At 42.3% G+C, this 18,239-nt stretch overlaps 1 protein-coding gene across 2 annotated transcripts in view; it reads left to right on the forward strand.

The window, feature by feature from the left end:
* Tafa2 (TAFA chemokine like family member 2) overlaps positions 1 to 18,239 on the forward strand; it is a 446,228-nt gene that overhangs the window by 83,415 nt on the left and 344,574 nt on the right. Inside the window, exon 1 of one of the 2 annotated variants that reach the window (XM_052753498.1) lies at positions 6,615 to 6,800. The exons of the other annotated variant lie outside the window; for it this stretch is intronic. Coding sequence (XP_052609458.1) covers positions 6,796 to 6,800 — 5 coding nt within the window. The 5' untranslated portion in view covers positions 6,615 to 6,795. Of the gene's footprint in view, positions 1 to 6,614; positions 6,801 to 18,239 lie in introns of those variants that run through there. 2 annotated transcript variants of the gene reach the window in all.

Below are 18,239 nucleotides of genomic sequence, written 5' to 3' on the forward strand. Positions count from 1 at the left end.
TGGATTACAAAGCCTGGAAAACAAACAAAAAAATGAAGGAAAGACAGTAACTGTGAATGTGTTTTTTCTTTTGTTTGTATATAGGTGTTTTGCATTCGCTAGGTGTCTTTCTATGTACCAGGTACATGTCTGCTGCCCATAGAGGCCAGAAGAGGACATAAGATAGCCTGGAACTGGAGTCACAGATGGTCATGAGCCACCATGTGGGGTGCTGGGGATTGAACCAGGTCTTCTGGAAGATCGGCCAATTCTCTTAAGTGCTGAGCTATCTCTCCAGCCCTAAAGTTTTGCATTTGGAGCTGGGAAGCAAACCAGGTCCTCTTGCACCTGGAAACACTGTGACTGAAGTTTTTCTTGGGCTTTGAATAAAGACTTCAGACTCTTTCATAGCTTCTGAAGGACAACAGGAGAAAGAGAAGATCATTCTAATGGTCTCTGGCAAGCACTGATGACGACATTAAAATTTAGTATTTGTCTTCGTTTAGTGTAATTCTTATTTTAGTTTTCTGGGAAATTTTTAACTCAAATGAAACACAAAACTGCTGTCACTGAGTGAGTAAGGAGGCCATCGCTGTGAATACACACCGAGGAAAATACAGATACAGAAGGCTAAGAGGTCCGGGCTCATCCGGAGACAATGATTCTTCTATAGGTTTCCTTGTTTAGTTTCTTTCAATGCCAATCTTCTTAAGAAAGCCATCTCAGGTCTACCTACCAGGGTTAGGGGCTGCATGATCCATTGGTCTAGGCCGGTGACCCTCAACTTGTCTGTTGTGACCCCTTTGGGGGAGTCGAATGACCCTTTCACAGGGGTCACATCAGATAAGCTACATATCAGATATTTACACCATGACTCATAACAGTAGCAAAATTACACTTATGAAGTAGCAACCGGATAATTTTACGGTCGGGGGAAAGACCACAGCAGGAGAAACTGTATTAAGGGGTTGTAGCGTTAGGAAGGTTGAGAACTGGTGCTCTAGGCACTGTGTCTGGTTGTAGTTTTCTGTGATGGTCTCCATTTGGTATAAAAAGAAATGCCTTTGATGAGGGGTGGTATATATACTAAGCTGTGGGTTTAAGGATGAGACGTCGAATGTCCTGAGCAAATCTGCTGCTGGTTTAGCAGAGGGGCAGGACTGGATTCTTTCCTGAGGTCCATGACCTCACCAGCCCTGGGAAGCTGGCCAGGTGTCCAGTACCAGGCATGATTTCACTCCTGCCGAGTGGACCTTAAATCCAACTAGACAGCGGTTGGTTCTTACCTATGTGTGAATGCCACTTAGGGCACCCTTATGCATGTGTCTCACCATACTGGTAATTGTGGATCTGAGGTTGGAGCTGGTTGTGTCTGTTGAATTGCTTTTCTCCCTCGGCACCTTGCATTCTCTGGTACCTTGGAAGCTGGAATGAATAGAAGAGGCCTTCAGGTCAGATCCAGCACTAATAATCCAAGTCCTGTGTTCTAAGTGTGCAGTGTCTTCAGCAGCAGGGGTTTATCTCCAACCTCTGAGAGGACCCTGTGTTGTTGCAGGACCCTGTGTTGTTCTGGGAGTCACTTGGACCATCCTGAGCGACCATTTGAAAGGAGGTTTCTCATGCTGCTTGGTACTGGCTTTTGTTTTGTTTTGTGTTTGTGGTAGTTGTGGGGAGATCAAATGGCATAACTTACATGATCATATATACATAGATACACACACATGCATTCACATACATATGCACATGCTTTATTGGGGAGCATTGTCAGACTAAGTGGTATAACTTAGACACACACACACACATTTATATGTATTGTGTATAGTTGCAGGTAACTATATCACCTCCTATATCTAAGGCTCAGGGAACATTGAGGAACAGGGGGTAAAAGAATTTGTGAGTCAGAATACCAGGAAACAGCCTCTCCTAGAAATGGCTGTCTCTCCAAACGTGGCCATTTCAACAGACTTGCTAACACGGAAGGAGGAAAATCTCATAGGGATCCACCTCTCCATGAAGAACTATGGGCAACTAAAGATGGCTGAGAGGGAGACTTAGCTTCTCCCAGGGATAAGTCCCCTTAATTGGTTACCTAGTACAATATGGTCAGCCCTGAAGTCCACACAGACAACAAAAGTGGACTCAGCAGGTTACATGTATATATATCTGTGCATATTTACACATGCATTCATATGTAACAATAATAATCAAAGACAAAGAGGTTATCCATTTAAGGGGGGGCATGGAAGGAGTTGGAGGGAGGAGACTTGTGAGGGACTGGATGGAGGGAAGGAAAGGGGCAAGTGATGTAATTGGCATATATATATGTATGTATGTATATGAAAGCCATCTTGGTGCTGGAGAGATGACTCCATTGTTAAGAGCACTTGATACTCTGGCAGAGGGTTGTTTCCTCAGCACTCAGGGCAGCTCATAGCTCCCTGTTCCATTGTTACTCTAGTTCCATTGAAGCGAACACCTTTTTCTGGCCTTCAGGGGACACCAGGCACTCATGTGGTGCCTTCCTCTACTCCTTACCCCCAAATACATGTAGGCCAACACTCATAACAATAAGTAAAATATTTTCAAAAACCAAATTCATCTTAGCTCAATTTCTATTCGTCAGAATTCTAAACAAAAATATCTAATACAAACTTACACTTCAGGTGCCTTAAACCAAAATAAACAAATTAAAATTAAGAAAACATAGTCGCCGGGCGGTGGTGGCGCACGCCTTTAATCCCAGCACTTGGGAGGCAGAGCCAGGCGGATCTCTGTGAGTTCGAGGCCAGCCTGGGCTACCAAGTGAGTTCCAGGAAAGGCGCAAAGCTACACAGGGAAACCCTGTCTCGAAAAACCAAAAAAAAAAAAAAAAGAAAACATAGTCTTAATGATTCTGTAGTAGTCACGATTTCCTTTTTATTTTGATGTAAGATTTCTTCCCCCCCTCTATCCTCACAGCTGTATTAACTCTTGATTCTACCTTTTTTTTTCAATTTGAAAAAAAAAATTCTACCTATTTTCCAAAGTTGAAAAGTAACCCCGTTTGCTTTTTAATTTTTATTACTTTAGTTCCCAAGGCCAGACAAGGGTGGGTTTTAACACGGTCAGAATAGGAAAGCAAAAAATCAGTGTCTGAAGAACACTAGGAAAGCAGGCCTCTCTCCCGGGGCGTTTTCTCTTGACCTTTGCAGAAGGGCTGATGGAGAGGTGGTGCAGGAGGGTAGGATTCTTCTCCTCCGCTGGAGTCAAAGGGAAGCGGCCATCCTGGGGAAACAGAACAGGGCTACAGGAAGATGAAATGCTCACACGAGTCTCTCAGTTGCTGGCAGTGAAGCTATGGTCACTTTTAATTTGCGGAGGGGCGAAGAAGGCAGCTGTCTGCACAGTGGGGCCTTAGGGGCAAGTGTTGAGGAAGCAGCCTCTGCATCATGGAAATTAAAGGAGAGCACACTAAAGGGAGGCTTACCGTTGTTCTGTGGCTTCTCAGGAAGTTGGTGGGATGTCGCTGTTAGTGTAAACTCATCAGATTTGACAGTGTAGAAATTTAGGAATTTGAAGCGTCCCCTCCCCTTCTGCCTCCCTCTTCCCAGACAGCAGAAACTTTTGAGATACTATGAAGGTCTAGACTTAACAGGTTCTACCTTAGGGAAAGGGCCACCATCTCAGACCACCTGCTGTACTCAGTTCCAGGAAGGACCTCAGGAATGTGCCATGGCAACTGGAACGGATACAGAGCAGTATCCTCCTGCAGACATCCTGTCTGCAGTTTAGGCCCTTGAAGATATCTAGATAATCTTGCTGAGCAGTCCAGATAATCCTGTTCAGCGGGTTGTGGTTCCCCGCCAAAAGTCTAACCCAATGGTTTCAAATGTGATTTCGCGCCCAAAGTCTAGACCAATAGTTTCAAAAAATCACCTTGCCCCTTCTACCCAATCCCAAGTTGCCAATTCCCGGCTTGTGGTTTTTCCCTATAAAAACCCTCTACACCTGGGCTCGTGGCCGCTGCCACATTTCCTTCCATCTGCCGTGTGGTGGCCCAGGTTGAACCTGAATAAAAGGACCCTTATGTGCTTGCATCAGAAACCGGCTCCTTGGTGGTCTCTGGGGGTTTCGAGAAAGGGGTACAACACTACTATCTGCACTGGGGACTCATGTGTTTTCATCAAATCATTCTTCTTTTCTTATTTTTTTTTAATCACAATATTTAGGATGAACTAAGATTATGCCTACTTTTCATTTAATAGGGACACCTTCATAGATCTAGTGTGAACACTACTAATGGCAGCGTCCTCTGAATGGCTTCCTTTGAGGTCGCCCTCTAAAGGGCTCGCTTGAAAACATTTCTCTCTGCAGCATCCCTTCTGATTTCTGGTGGTTTTGCTTTATTTGACTATTGATTGGTATTGCACATCCCTCTTAATGCTAACATTAGATGATGCTTTGTCAGAGCTCTTGGTGGAAAACCACGGTATATAGGTAGAAAGTTCATTAAAGAGTTTGAACGGCGTGTCTGAAATGCGCCATCAGCCAATGGCACACCCAACCATACGACTATTTGGAATTTTGGTACGTTGACTTACTTAGCTGATCTCTGCTGTGTGCTTCGCATCTTGTCAGGTGACATGCATTATTTAGACGAGCGCAGAACGCTCCCTTGTACTCAACATAATACATTTTTAATGGCTAATGATTATATAGATAATCTCATACAAGGGAGCAAATTGTTTCCTTTTGGTTATCATTATAAATTTAACTTCTGAACAAATTAAAAATGAAATCGTCATCCCTGTCAGATAGGCAGGAAAACAAAGGCTTATTAAGAATTTGCTTTTTCCCTGGTGAACTGTATTATCAATAATCATTGTAGTCCGTAGTGTATGTGGTTTGACATGACATATTAATTTGTGCTGATTTGTTGGTGGAGGAACCATTACCATTTTAGGTTAGCTCTTTTTGCTTTTTCCCCCCTCTCTTAGGGACTTACAGTAGTCGCATGCCCTCTGTAAAAGAGTTTGCGTTATGATAATCACATTGACCGATGTGGAGTAAAAGCTCATACAAATTAAAAATAAGAGGCTGAGTTCTTCCTGTTACAAAGAAAGCAACGTTTCCTCCCTCAGTCTTTTAGTCTCTCCCTCAGAGAATGTGTAATTGTAAGTACTTTCTCCTGTCTTTGAAATGTTTATTAATCCTTTTGGGTCCTTTGTCAGCTTTAGGATTTAGGGATGTCTTCCTCCAGGGTCTGGAAGCCATCCCTTTGAAATATAAGCCTCAAGGGAGATAGCATCCCAGACTCCGAGTTTCTCTGGGAGCATAGGCATCTAAACAGAGCCAAGAAACCCCAAGGGGCAGGCTTATTCAAATTCCAAGTCCCTTTCCTGTCACTGAGATATGAGAAGCTTGGTTCTGCTCCCAATAAAGCCAGTTAGCTCAGTGGTTCTCTACCTAGGGGCCACACAGGGCTCACCTAAGACTGTTGGAAATATTTATGCTGGTATTCATAACAGGAGTAAAATTGCAGTTATGAAGTAGCAATGAAAATAATTTTATGGTTGGAGGTCACGTCACCACAACGTGAAGAACTGTATTGAGGGGCTGCGGCATTAGGAAGGTTGAGGACCACTGGGTTATCTAATGCAAATGGTCACCCCAGTCACCAGGTACATTTGGGATGAAATGTGTGTGACAAGTGGTGCAGCCGGGTCTTCTTACTTGAGGACTTATTATTGCTTATTTTGAAACTGTACATAATTACAGGTATTTGCCTGTCATATATCAATATGAGATAATGCTCAGTCTTTGTATCTGCTGGCAGTTACTTGGATGTATTTATATTACATGTTGGTTTCATGCTTATTCAGTAATAAAAATGTTTTCTTTCTTTCTTTCTTTTTTAAATTACCTCTATGGAGAGGGTTTCCAGGTGTGGAAGATCTCCCTTTTAATTCTCTTTCCATAATAATGGATGCGGCTTGTTGTAAAAATAGCACCTTGACCGGTGTGTCATGTGGTTGTGCTGTTTCTCGCCTTCTTTAATCAGATGTACATTTCAGAGAGGAGCCCAGTGGCTAAAATCACAAAGGATTAGATGTATTATGAACAACAAAACAAACAAACAAAAACCTGAGCAGGGAGGAAAAAAAAAAAAAACAGAAAGCAAGACCATGTCATTAGCATTTTCTGTTTCTGCAGAAGACCTGCTTTCCAAATTCAACTGTGAGAGCTATTGTGAAGAAGATGGGATTAGTGGTGGGGAGAAGTGATGTGTATCACTTGTTTTTTTTTTTTTTTTTTTAAATTAGTACTCCATCTTGTCCCCTGAACAATCTGTTTTAGGCTAACTTTTAATCTATGAAAGTTATAAATATTCATCTTAAATATCACTTGCTTCCTATCACATTGTGGTAGGATCCTGCAAAATGTTGAGCGTGGCATTGCTAATGCAAAGGTGACTGGTGGCACAGGAATGATTTATGCCTCTTGGAATTGCAGAGGTCTAAAAATAGGACTTGATGTTACATTAATACGTACCGAGGTACGCAGGCACAATAGGGTTAGAGGAGATGGAGTTTCATCCTGAACTCTCGGTTTCCTTGCCTTTGTGTCTGAATCTGAAGCAATGACTGAGTCATTAGACATCGCTCATGTATCACTTGTATCATTTCCTATCAGGACATAGCAGCCTGTCTTGCCAGCTCCTTGGTGTTGGTGAAGAAACATGTAGTCTGTAAATAGCCATTCTGCGCCACTCTTGTTGCTGTTTTCATTTGAAGATTTGGAACTGGACGATAAAGAGATCGTTGCCTCTAGGTTCGGATGGGGTAAGTGCGTGACTTCAGCCTTCGGATAAGGTCAGAAATGCAAGTGTCCAGGTAGACATCCAGCAAACATGACAGTTTATAAGGAGGGTCTCTGTTAGCAAGGCGAATGCCAGCCATTTTGGGGAAGCAACTTCACCGAATGATCAGCAAGAGGACTTTGGTCAGTGTTTCCTCTGGTGTTAAACTTCTGGAGTTTCAGCTGTATGTAAGCTGTAGTGAGTGTGAGAAAGCAGAGTGGAACAATGCCTTTTACCGACCTTTCTGAGTGGGAGCTCCGATCAGAGGAACGGAGTTCACACATCTGTTGTCAAAAGGCTGGAGGTTTACATGAGCATCAGAGCAGCCAACAGTAGAAAGAGAAATCAAGGTGGCTTGGCGGCACTTAGGGGAAGCCCGTGTTTCTTACTTGGTTGGCTAGCCTGTTGGTAAGTCAGAGATAACAGAGCAGCCATGCTCAGGACGGCCCCGGAGCCATCCTTGGTCAAGTTTATGAACATTAATCACTGTAACCAACGCAGTAGCTTTAAGTAACATGCGTTGCTAGCCCCGTTCCCACGCAGTGTATATTTTATTGACATTTATTCTACGTTAAAAGCTGATGAAGACATTGGCGCTTGGGCACACTCTTGTGCTCTACAGTAAAGGATTAGTTTAGTTTGGAGCGGGGCGCGGCGCGGGGGCGGGGGCAGCTAGCTGTAGAGCTCTGCAGTGTCGTGATAACTGCACAATGTTGTTCCACAATGTTGATGAACGTGTAGTTCAGCTCTTGGAGTTTTCTGGGAGAGATGCCAGAGGTTACAGCAGCGAGTTTGCGTTCCATCATGGCTTCTGCGTTACCATGGTGCGACGATGTGGAACTCGATGAACCGCTTGCCGTCTGCCACCAGCTAGGGGAAGGGATCTCAATCTCGGGAAGTATCCACTTGATTTTTTAATAAAGGTTGGTGTTTAATTTAATTGTGACCTTTACAACGCACTTTTTGAAGAAAAGAAAAGATCCTTACTCTTCTCATGAACGGTTGGAAAGTCAAGATACTGTGTCTGATGTTTTAATTGTCCTGGAAACATAGTTTAAAAATAACAGTAGCATCTATCTGAGCCAAGATTCCACTGTTGTCCAAATAACAGTTTGGTGAATATTTTTTGATTACGTAATTTAAAACCAAAGAAAATATAATCAAGACAGGACAAAGTGGTAGTGTACCGAGGGCTGGAAAACATCTCCACTCGTACATTTCTAGTTAATTACACAGCAAACAGTAGTTTTTTCAACTTCTCAGCCAAGCAAACTCCAACTGGCCCTTCAAGACCCTCCAGTCTGTTTTTTCCCCCCCTATGAATCTTCCCTTAATTTTCTGTCTCATGCAAAATGCTCAGAACTAATCCCTCTGAGCATTTTGTCCTTATTTTGTTAGCATTCTCCATTTACAATTGATTTTTCATTCTTTTTTGGTGACTCAAGGACTCTTTGTTTGTTAAAATTAAAATAAACTTTTATTATTGTGTGTGTGTGTGCGCGTGCGTGTGTGTGTGTGTGTGTGTGTGTGTGTGTGTGTGTGTGCAAGTGTGGGCCTGTGTGTGCCATGCTGTATACGTGGACACCAGAGAACAACTTTAGGAAGTTAATTCTCTCCTTTTGATTCTGGGATCAAACTCAGACAGGCTTCTGCAGAAAGTACTTTTCGCCACTAAGTTATCTCACACACTAGGGCAGTAGCTCGCAACCTGTGGGTCACGACCCCAGAGGGTCTGCACATCAGATATCCTGCATATCAGATATTTATAGTACGATTCACAACAGTAGCAAAACTACAACTATAAAGTAGCAATGAAAATAATTTTATGGTTGGGGGTCACGACAATATGAGGGACTATATTAAAGGGTCGCAGCATTAGGAAGTTGAGAACCACTACACTGAGGATAGAAGCATTTTCTTATTTATTTCAATATATTTTTTTTGCCTAATACTAAACTTGGTGATTAGACTTAGAATGGTACTTAATGAATATTTAGTGAAAAAAAAAATCAAGGAAATAGAAGAGGTCTCACACCAACTCCAGGAATGGTCTGTCTTCACTGTGCCAAAGTAGAACTTTTTATATAGAGACCCTCTGATGGATTGTTCTTATAAAAAACATACTCAGCGTCTTCTAATTCACTTGCCACATAGAAATACCTCGGAGTACAATTATATTCTATAGGGCTTTGCCTTTAAGACCGGAGTTGTGTTTAGGCTTATAGAAGCACCGACTCTCGGTTTAGGGACAGTTGGAAACCAAGCTGCACATGATGACCATGCCTGTCTGTATGTAACAGTCTTCATAAAGTCTATATGGTAAAGAGTTGGTCCCCAGCCTTGTGCTATTGGGAGCTAGTGGAACCTTCTAGAGCTGGGTGGTCCTAAAGGAGAGATCCTCAAACCCTGGTTGCGTGTCCTTGAGGGAGCTGCCGTTCCTCCACACTTAGTTCTCCCAGCTCTTTCATTTCGTGACCATAGGTGAGCTGCTGTATCTTACCATGTGGCCCTGTTGTGATGTGTCTTGTTCTCTACCCCTCCCCTCCCCGCAATTCAACCAGTCATGGATGGGGACCTCTGACACGATAAGGCAAAATATGCCTTTTCTCTTGATAAAGCGATTATCTAAGGTATTTGTTTTAGTGACAGAAAGTTAACACACCAGGCAAATATTAAACGTCTTTAACGGTTATTTCCAACTAAGGTTCAGATTCATTATTGCCTTGATCCTGAATGAGAGACGGATTAATTCTCTATACCTGGAAGTTCGTTTTGGGAGACAGTCTGATAATTGGTGTTAGTCATTGCATGGCATGTCTCAAATGCATTAGTCAGGCATGACTTAGATGGGCACGGGTCAGTGGAGAGGAACCTCTGCAGAGTGCTGATCTTTGAGAATTTGGCATCTTTTAGGAGCCTCATAATTCTCCCAGGTTTTGTTTATTTTGAAACATTCTTGAGAAACAGGCTCTGATTGTAGCTCTTATTTGGATAACTTGCTAGTAATCCAGAGAATTTCTGTGTTTGACTTTTTTGGCTTGAATTGTTTGTATATGTTTATCTTAAAGCAGTTGCGAAGCATTAAAATTCTGAAATAACCCTCAAATTCAGTTCTCTGTACTAATGGCAAGGGCTTGGAAACTACTCATTTAGAAACCCCTTGGTTTATGTCCTCACCTTCAGCATTATACAGCAGTGAGGTTTCAGAAAGAAGGACTGGGAACAACCTTCTTAATGCTTTGACCCTTTAATATATAGTTCCTCATGTGGTGACCCCAACTGTAAAATTATTTTGTTGCTACCTCAGAACTGTGATTTTGCTACTGTTTTGCATCATAATGTACATATCTGATATGCAGGAGATCTGATATGTGACCCCTGTGAAAGGGTTGTTTAACTCCAAAGGGGTCACAGCCCACAGTCTGCGAACTACCATCTTAAGATATCATGATTGAATAGTATTCTATAGGAAAGCATAGATTGATAGGACAAAGCTTGTCACGATGACTAAGATGTTCTCTTCTGACGTTTCTGCTACTCACACAAACATCCTGAGCCTCAGTGGCTTCAGTTTCTGTCCTCTAGGGATGAAATAGTATCTGTATTCAGGCCACACGGGTTAGATGCTGCCCATTTGCTTGAGGCACTCTTCCCACTGCACTCTATGGGACTGATCCCTTTGAAGCGAAGAGCACAGATACAATCACACCGGCAGGGACACTTGGTCCTGAGAACGGAGTCGCTCTCTGCACATAGATAGATCTCAGTGCAGTGCTCTTCGTTCAGGGGAAGCGCAGAGGGCGGCCTCCATTGTTGCAAGATGGGGTGGACTGTTGATTTAAGATTACTGGATGGGATGAAAGGTTGCAAAAGGACCTCTAACAAACAATATTTTCAAATTATGCTCACAGGTGTATAAGAAATTGCAAACACTTCACAAATCAAAGCTATGGCTTATATTTAGACATTAGGTAACTTATTAGGAATCCCACACCACACTGTATAGATGTATAATTGCAGTCAGTCTTCATGTTGGTGGAGGTGATTTTTTGTTGTTCCCAGTCCTTCTTTCTGAAACCTCACTGCTGTATAATGCTGAAGGCGAGGGCATAAACCAAGGGGTTTCTAAATGAGTAGTTTCCAAGCCCTTGCCATTAGTACAGAGAACTGAATTTGAGGGTTATTTCAGAATTTTAATGCTTCTCAATAAGTGTAGAGTAATTCAACAACTTTTTTTTTTAATTGTCTGTCCAGAGAAGATTGTAAGGTGAAGCTTATAGGTCTTGCTTTATGTGAGTATGTGTGTGTGTGTGTGTGAAGTTATTTTGATGTGGAGTTTGTGTCAGACACAATACACAACCACAGTAAATGGAATAATAAGAAGCTTGACCTGGAGGGATAACAAAGAAAAGTATGCCTTTAAGAAAAAAATGTTCAATATTTTCAATTTTTAAAAGGCTATCTATATCTCAAATGTATTCCATTTTTAAGGCATTTATTGACTAGAACACAGTCTAAATGGAAACATGTGGTAGCTAAGGGAGGCAGCATAACATGGCGAAGATGTAGGCCTTTAGCTAGACTGTTTGCAGTACTGATACATCTCTTACATTTAAATCGTGCAAGCAGGTTATTCAATGCTGACTGTCAGGATAGCGGTCTGTGAGGTGGAGGTCATATCTTTCAGCCTGTTGGGCTGGGATGACTTCCTTTGTACTGAGGATACACCAGCCAGAGCCTGGTTTGTTGCTGATTCTCAATGTACCATTTGCCTCTTGTCTTTAAACGTCCCTGGGTTCCTTGAGCATATCACGCAACAGGAGAAAAGGTTCAAATAGCTACTTGATGGATCTTATTTATCTAAATCATGCCATTCTCAATAATGTACCATTGTGTGGTTATTTATTTGAGTGAAAAATAGATATATAATGTCCACTTCAACAGTAGCTGGGGTTATGGAGTTTAATTATGAACTCCATAATTAAAACATAGTTTTAAGTTTTGAATGATCTCGTTACTGTCAGAAAGTCCTCGAGTGTTCTAAGACCTAAAAACTATTATTATTGCCACTGCTGTTAAGTTAAGAAGACTGACTGCATTCTTACATTAAATGTACTTTTAATATACTTCACTTCAGATAATGGATTTGGGATGTGTTGCAATCTGCTGGTTTTCTTTTTATTTACTCTCAGGTGCATCTTGTCATTATTGCATATCATATTGATTTGGAGGATGTTCTAGAGACTTACACTATTGATTAGGTAGAGTGTTGCTGTATTTTGTGATTTTCCAGACTTTACTCCTCACATCATCATTATCACGTTTGAAAGGCCGGCCCTTCCTATCATGGAATTTTCCTAGTCTTTGTGACATATACTGGGTTAAAAATTTTGTGTGTGTGTGCTATCTAATTCCCTTAAATTTATGTAAAATATGCCATCTGCTTTGGAACTTCAAGTGATCTTATGGTTTATTAGCTTTATTAAGTAACATTTAATGTGTAAATATAACTTAATAAGCTTCCCACAGGTGTCTAATTAGGCATTAATTTCTGCCACTAGGACTAAATGCAGCAAAAACATACATAGGTCCCTGAGTCTTAGTCATATTGTGAATGCTAGCGAGTCAAAATATGGACCCATAGTTTAGTGCAATTTCAATTTTAGTATCTCTAGTTGTATGATGATTCTGATATGAGGCCACTACATTAAGGGGTGATTTTGAAACCTGTCAGACTATTTTATAAAGATAGAAATACTTGCATTGCAAGGGATAGAGAACTCCAACTTAAATGCCAGATGCAAAGATTCTAGTGCTGGACAAAGAGACGCAGGACCAGAGCATAGACGAGTGATGGCCGTAATCTCTCTATCTTGCCCTATTTACCCACATTTCAATTTTGTTACTACTGCTTTCTTTGGAGAGTATTTTGTAGTATTGCAGGGAACATGGCAGGTGTAGCCCAAGCTTAGCTACTTGAGAGGCAAAACATCCATTTCTCTCTTCTCATTTGTCTGTCTGAGAAGATCTCTCTGCATGGCTTTGGTTATGTGCTCATTGGTAGCTAGAAAAGCTTATAGACCATGGTAGGTAGGTTGATTTTGTTCACTCACTCTGGAAATCCAACTGAACATGTAGTGAATGTTTTAGTCTTCAGCAGCAAAGTCTCAAAGCACAAAGACATATCAGTATTTGCATATTCTTTCAGGCGTGTTCATGGTCTTTCTTCCTGACCGGAGTGGTTTGTCTGTTCTAATAAAGTTCATCATTTTTATTCTTTCTCTCCTTGTGGTGGCTGTTTTTCTGTTCCCTGTCAATCTGTAACTTTGTGTCCTGGACCCTCGGGATCTCTAATTTAACTTTCTGACTGTTAGCCTTCCCTTTCTGCCTCAGATCTGCAACTATTATTTTGTGTCTAGAACCCCCGGGTGGCTCTTCACTTTCACGCTCTGGGCAGTGGCAACCTTGGATCTACAACTGTTAATGTTCAGTCCGGGACCTTCAGCTTCGGGCTGCTGCTGTCACAGTCCATCAGTGACCCTCAGCCTCCAACTGTCACTTCTCTTTGCTGTCTGAGTGGATGTTCTTTCTAAGGTGGGTGATTCTTTGTCCGACCCACAGAATGCCCCTCGATGACTACCTCTCACCCAAGACCCCAGGAACGACACATGTTTAAACTTTCACGACAAAGCTGCTTCCGATAATAGTGACTGCGGCTGAGAAGAGCCAGAACTGGTCTCGTGTTGGCCGTTTGATATTTCGACATCAAACAGAAAAGAGGGAGCCCTTGGAAGAAGAGACGCTAAGCAGAACTTCTCTATGAAAATGAGAGTTGGGTGTCAATGAATGGAGGAAAGAGAGGAGTCAGGGCTGACATATCATGCCTGTAACTGGCCTCCTGTCTTTAACTCTTATCACTTTTTGAATTCTTTTTTGTACAACCGACTGAACACTCATGTAAGATAGAGCCAAGTAGACTCTGGCATGTGCACTGGCCAACCATGAGTGATGATATTCAGGATGATCACAAGCCTTACTCAGGTTCCTACTTCTTCCCCAACCTCATCACTGCCAGGGCCATCATCACCATCCATAGCCTTTTTTCTCTTTCTCTCTATGGCAAGGTCACCTTGCATCAGGCCTTTGCCTGTGTATTATCACTCTAAATTTTCTCCCCATTTCTCTCCTTGCCATTTAGACCTTGGCTTAAATATTCCTGCCTCAGGGAAGCCTTCTGAAAGCGGAGTCCAAATGAGTTCCTTCAGTCCTTCACTGTAGCAGTATCGCGGTACCGCAAGTTATAAAGACAGATGTGTCTGCTTAATGGCTCTCTCCCTTTTGCACTGTCAGTACCATGTGAAAAGTGATCATGTCTGCTTTGTTCTCATGGTGCCTAACACAGTGCTTGGGGTGTAATTCTTATTCAATAAATGCATTTTGATTCACCAGTGAAGAAATGGGAAGAGAATTGTTGGAACAGAAACAGCTGGGACAGCTGACTATAAAGATTAGAATTAGCAAGGGAGTGGTAAACAGGAGATATTTTCGAGCGAAGTCACAGACAGATATATGTGCAAACAGCTCACAGAACATCATTACAACCTGGGGCATGGAGCTGTGTGATTTCAGCCATGTGCCCCAGGAGGACATGTGCAGGCCCATGTGCCTGCTGCTCAAACAACTCCTGAGTGAATCAGTGTGATATTCAGGAGGCCTGACAATCAATACAGCTTAGCAGCCCAGAGACAGGCTTGCACACTGCCCCTGAGTGACAGGCAAAGCCTTTTGTGCCTATGCTTCAGTACCAGCCACATGGAGAGAATTGGTTTCATTTGTAACCCCCAGTTACTATTATTAAAACATCAGAATCTGCGTTGCACACGCTAGACATTTTTTTTTTTGATATAGTAATTTAACGACAAAGTTTGTTAGTTCAATATTTTGGGGAATGATTAAAAGAAGTGAGGATCAAGGTGCAGTTGTGGTTTATGATTCAGGATACCGACGTTTTTTTTTTTTTTTTTAGCTGTGACAAAACACTTTGTAGAAGCAACGTAAGAAAGAAAGGTTTTACGATGGGTGTGGTTTTAGGGGATTTCAGTCCTTCTGGGGGAAGGGTTAGGGATGTGGCCTCTGGAGTAGCTCCTGTCCATGTTGGCAAGACAAGAAGTTAAGAGAATGAGATGAGAGCTGGAGATGGGTGCAGCATTCAAAGCCCATCTCCGGTGCCTCTTAGGTACCATTTTTTCAGGGGTGTTACAACTTCCTAGAATAGCAAAACTGGGAGCTGTGTTCAAACCCATAATGCTGTCAGAGGAGTGTATCTCAGACTTACATCAACACTGCTCAATACACTAGCTTTTTAAAGTAAGTTGGTTTAGGTAGATAGGTTCATTTAAAAAAATCACTGTACTGGCCTGGATCCCTCAAGTCTTTGTTTTTTTTCAGTCTACATTTCTCTCTCTCTCTCTCTCTCTCTCTCTCTCTCTCTCTCTCTCTCTCTCTCTCTCTCCTCTCTCTCTCCTCTTCCTCCCCTAGTGTGTGTGTGTGTGTGTGTATGTGTGTGTGTGTGTGTGTGTGTGTGTGTGTGTGTGTGTGTGTGTGTGTGTGTAGGTGCATAAGTCAGTATACTTGAGCAGAGGCCAGAGAGGCATCAGGTGCCCAGCTCTATCATTTTCTATCTAATTCCCTTGAGACAGTGCCTATCACTGAACCTGGAGATGGTGGCTGCAGGCCATCATGACCCATTGATCTTCCTCTCTGTCCCCCATGATATTGAAGTTACAGGCACACAGCATCCATGGCTTTTTCCATGGGTGCTGGAGATCTGAAGTCAGGTCCTCATGTTTGTGTGGCCTTGGCTCCTAACCAATGGGCTCTCTCTCTAGCACACACAGTTCTTTATTATAAATAGAACCACCTTATCCCATGGGATATCCTGTATGTCTGTCTTTTCTTAACTGTTTTTTTTATGCGTTTGTACTTCAATGCTATTTCCTTTGCCTTTTCATTGTCTCTATACCATTTATGTACTTTTGGTGCTTTTTAATTATCAATGATGTATGAATGTTTGACTTTTTTGTTTGTTTTTTTGAGACAGGGTTTCTCTGTGTAGTTTTGGTGCCTGTCCTGGATCTTGCTCTCTAGACCAGGATGGCCTTGAACTCACAGAGATCCGTCTGGCTCTACCTCCAGAGTGCTGGGATTAAAGGCGTGTGCCACCGCTGCCTGGCAAATGTTTGACTTTTAAAAGTGCACTTCAGTCTGTACAACATCTCTGTCACTGTGACAGAATTTCCCAGTCCATCTGAGGAGCTGGGCTGTACAGAGTCCCGGTTAAGGCTAGGGATGGTGGTGCATACCTTTGATCCAAATACCGGGGAGGCAGAGGCAAGCTGATCTCTGTGAGTTTGAGGCCATGTTGGCCAATGAGAGGGCCAGGCAGATATCATGACAGCCAGGTAAGATTTATTAGTCATAATAACTGAGCAGGCAGATTCTGAGAAAGAGCCATAACAAAGGGAAATTCATCACTGGTGCCCCTGACAACAGAGACAAGGGAGATAGGATGCACCAAGCCTGGGCCACTGAACCAGTCTCTACAATCAGTGTGTGCCAGGCCAGCCAGCCTCCACAGCAGCTCAAGGACAGAGCCTGGGACTTGTCCAGGCCTGCCCCCAAATGGAAAACTGTAGCCTTCAATCCCTAATTAGCCCTAGCCAATTAGAATGTACTGATATGATTGCCACTTGCTTAAGCCAATCATATAAAGTGACCTAACTGCCCTAGGAACTCCCCTTAGTTGTTCTTAAAAGGAGCCCACACGGCCCTCATGGGGTCTTTGCCATTTTGCCTTTGTGTAGGATGGCAGGCCCCAGCATGCTGGAATAAAAATGCTCTTGCTGACTGTATACCTAGATGATGATCTTTTGTGGGACTTCTCTAGGACCCTAACAGCCTACATAATAAATGAAACCCTGTCTCAAAACAAAAAAAAATTCCCAATGGTTGGTGTCTAACTATTTTCTCCCCTTGTTCCAACATATCTTCTTTACTGCTAACAGGATCTAACTCTGGCCGTCTCTTGGCATCCTCCTCATTCTGACTGCTACTGAATGAGTTCAGGTGAGACATAGAGCATAGTGTAAAACATAGGCAGAGTTTATTACAGATTAACATGAGGCAGCCTCAGAGGTGAACCGGCAATGACCATCGTGAAGCAAAGCAGTCTGGAGGCATGAGGGGGCAGTGGCTACAGGGCTCTTGTGGTCTACCTGTTTCCGGTTTCGGTATACTGCTTTTCCCCCCAAGTCTCTGGAATACAGATTTCCTGTATTTAGATTACCACTTAAGGGGGCGGACAGTGTATGTCTTTGCCCTGTGGGTTTCTCCTTTGTTTCACATAGCTCAATTCCTAAGGAAGGGGAATTGTGATATTTTCTCTTTTCTAAAATTAGTGTATTAATAGGGACGTAGGCAGTAGAGGTAGAATCTGATTATGAGGGAGGGGCCCCTCCCTGTGACCTTCAGGCTTGCCAGTATCTACTAGTGTAATATTACCTTTAAGACAAGCATTTCCCTCATTGGTTTGGGTCAGATGGCCAGAGTTCTAAGCAGCGCCTCATGGGAACTCAGAGCTGGTTCTGGACTGAGTTCTCCCAGCTCTGAACCTACCAAGTTTGGTGAGTTTTGGTATTCTCTGAATTTCTCTGATTCCACCTCCTCTGTTTGTAAAATGAAGCTAATAATAGATTGTATCTTTCAAGGTTTTTTTTTTAAATATAAAGATAGAATGACTTAATATGCATAATTATGCAATTAGAACATTGACTGGAAGAGAATAAGCATTCAATATTCACCAAGTACACAAATACAGTTCCTAATTCTGATTAAAATTAAGATTTGTATTTGTTATGTCCTTCCTATGTTATGCATGCGTTTGAAAATTTCAAATGTAAATTAATTCCTTTCGGAAATGATTTCTTAATGAATTTAGAAGCTACCCTAGTTAATGGCGTAGTTTCCTTAAAAAATTATTTCTTTATCTTTTTAAAGTTTGGAAGCATAACCCTGAGAAGGGTGGAGAAAGTTGGCTCATAGGGGCTAAAGGACCTAAGGACACAGGCTATCCACTGGAGGGGATTTTTCTTTTTTTAAAGAATAAAGTTTCCTGAATTTATAATCCAAGTGATTGAAAGCCTTCACAGCAGTTGCTGCTGGAGGCGGCTACCTCGCACTCTGCTGCAGTCGCTCCATACCGCCTTGAAAGCCCCTGCTCTCTTGGATTTGCCTCCAGCGCTGCTTGACGGTCTTCACAAGGACATCTACCTTTTTATTTTGCAGTTAAATCCCATTTTAGACTCAAGATGGTATTACTCAACTTTATCATTCACCTGATTTATTGAACTTGACACTGAATAAT

Source organism: Peromyscus californicus, unplaced genomic scaffold, assembly GCF_007827085.1.
Source record: "Peromyscus californicus insignis strain IS unplaced genomic scaffold, ASM782708v3 Scaffold_24__1_contigs__length_46423439, whole genome shotgun sequence".
NCBI lineage: Eukaryota > Metazoa > Chordata > Mammalia > Rodentia > Cricetidae > Peromyscus > Peromyscus californicus.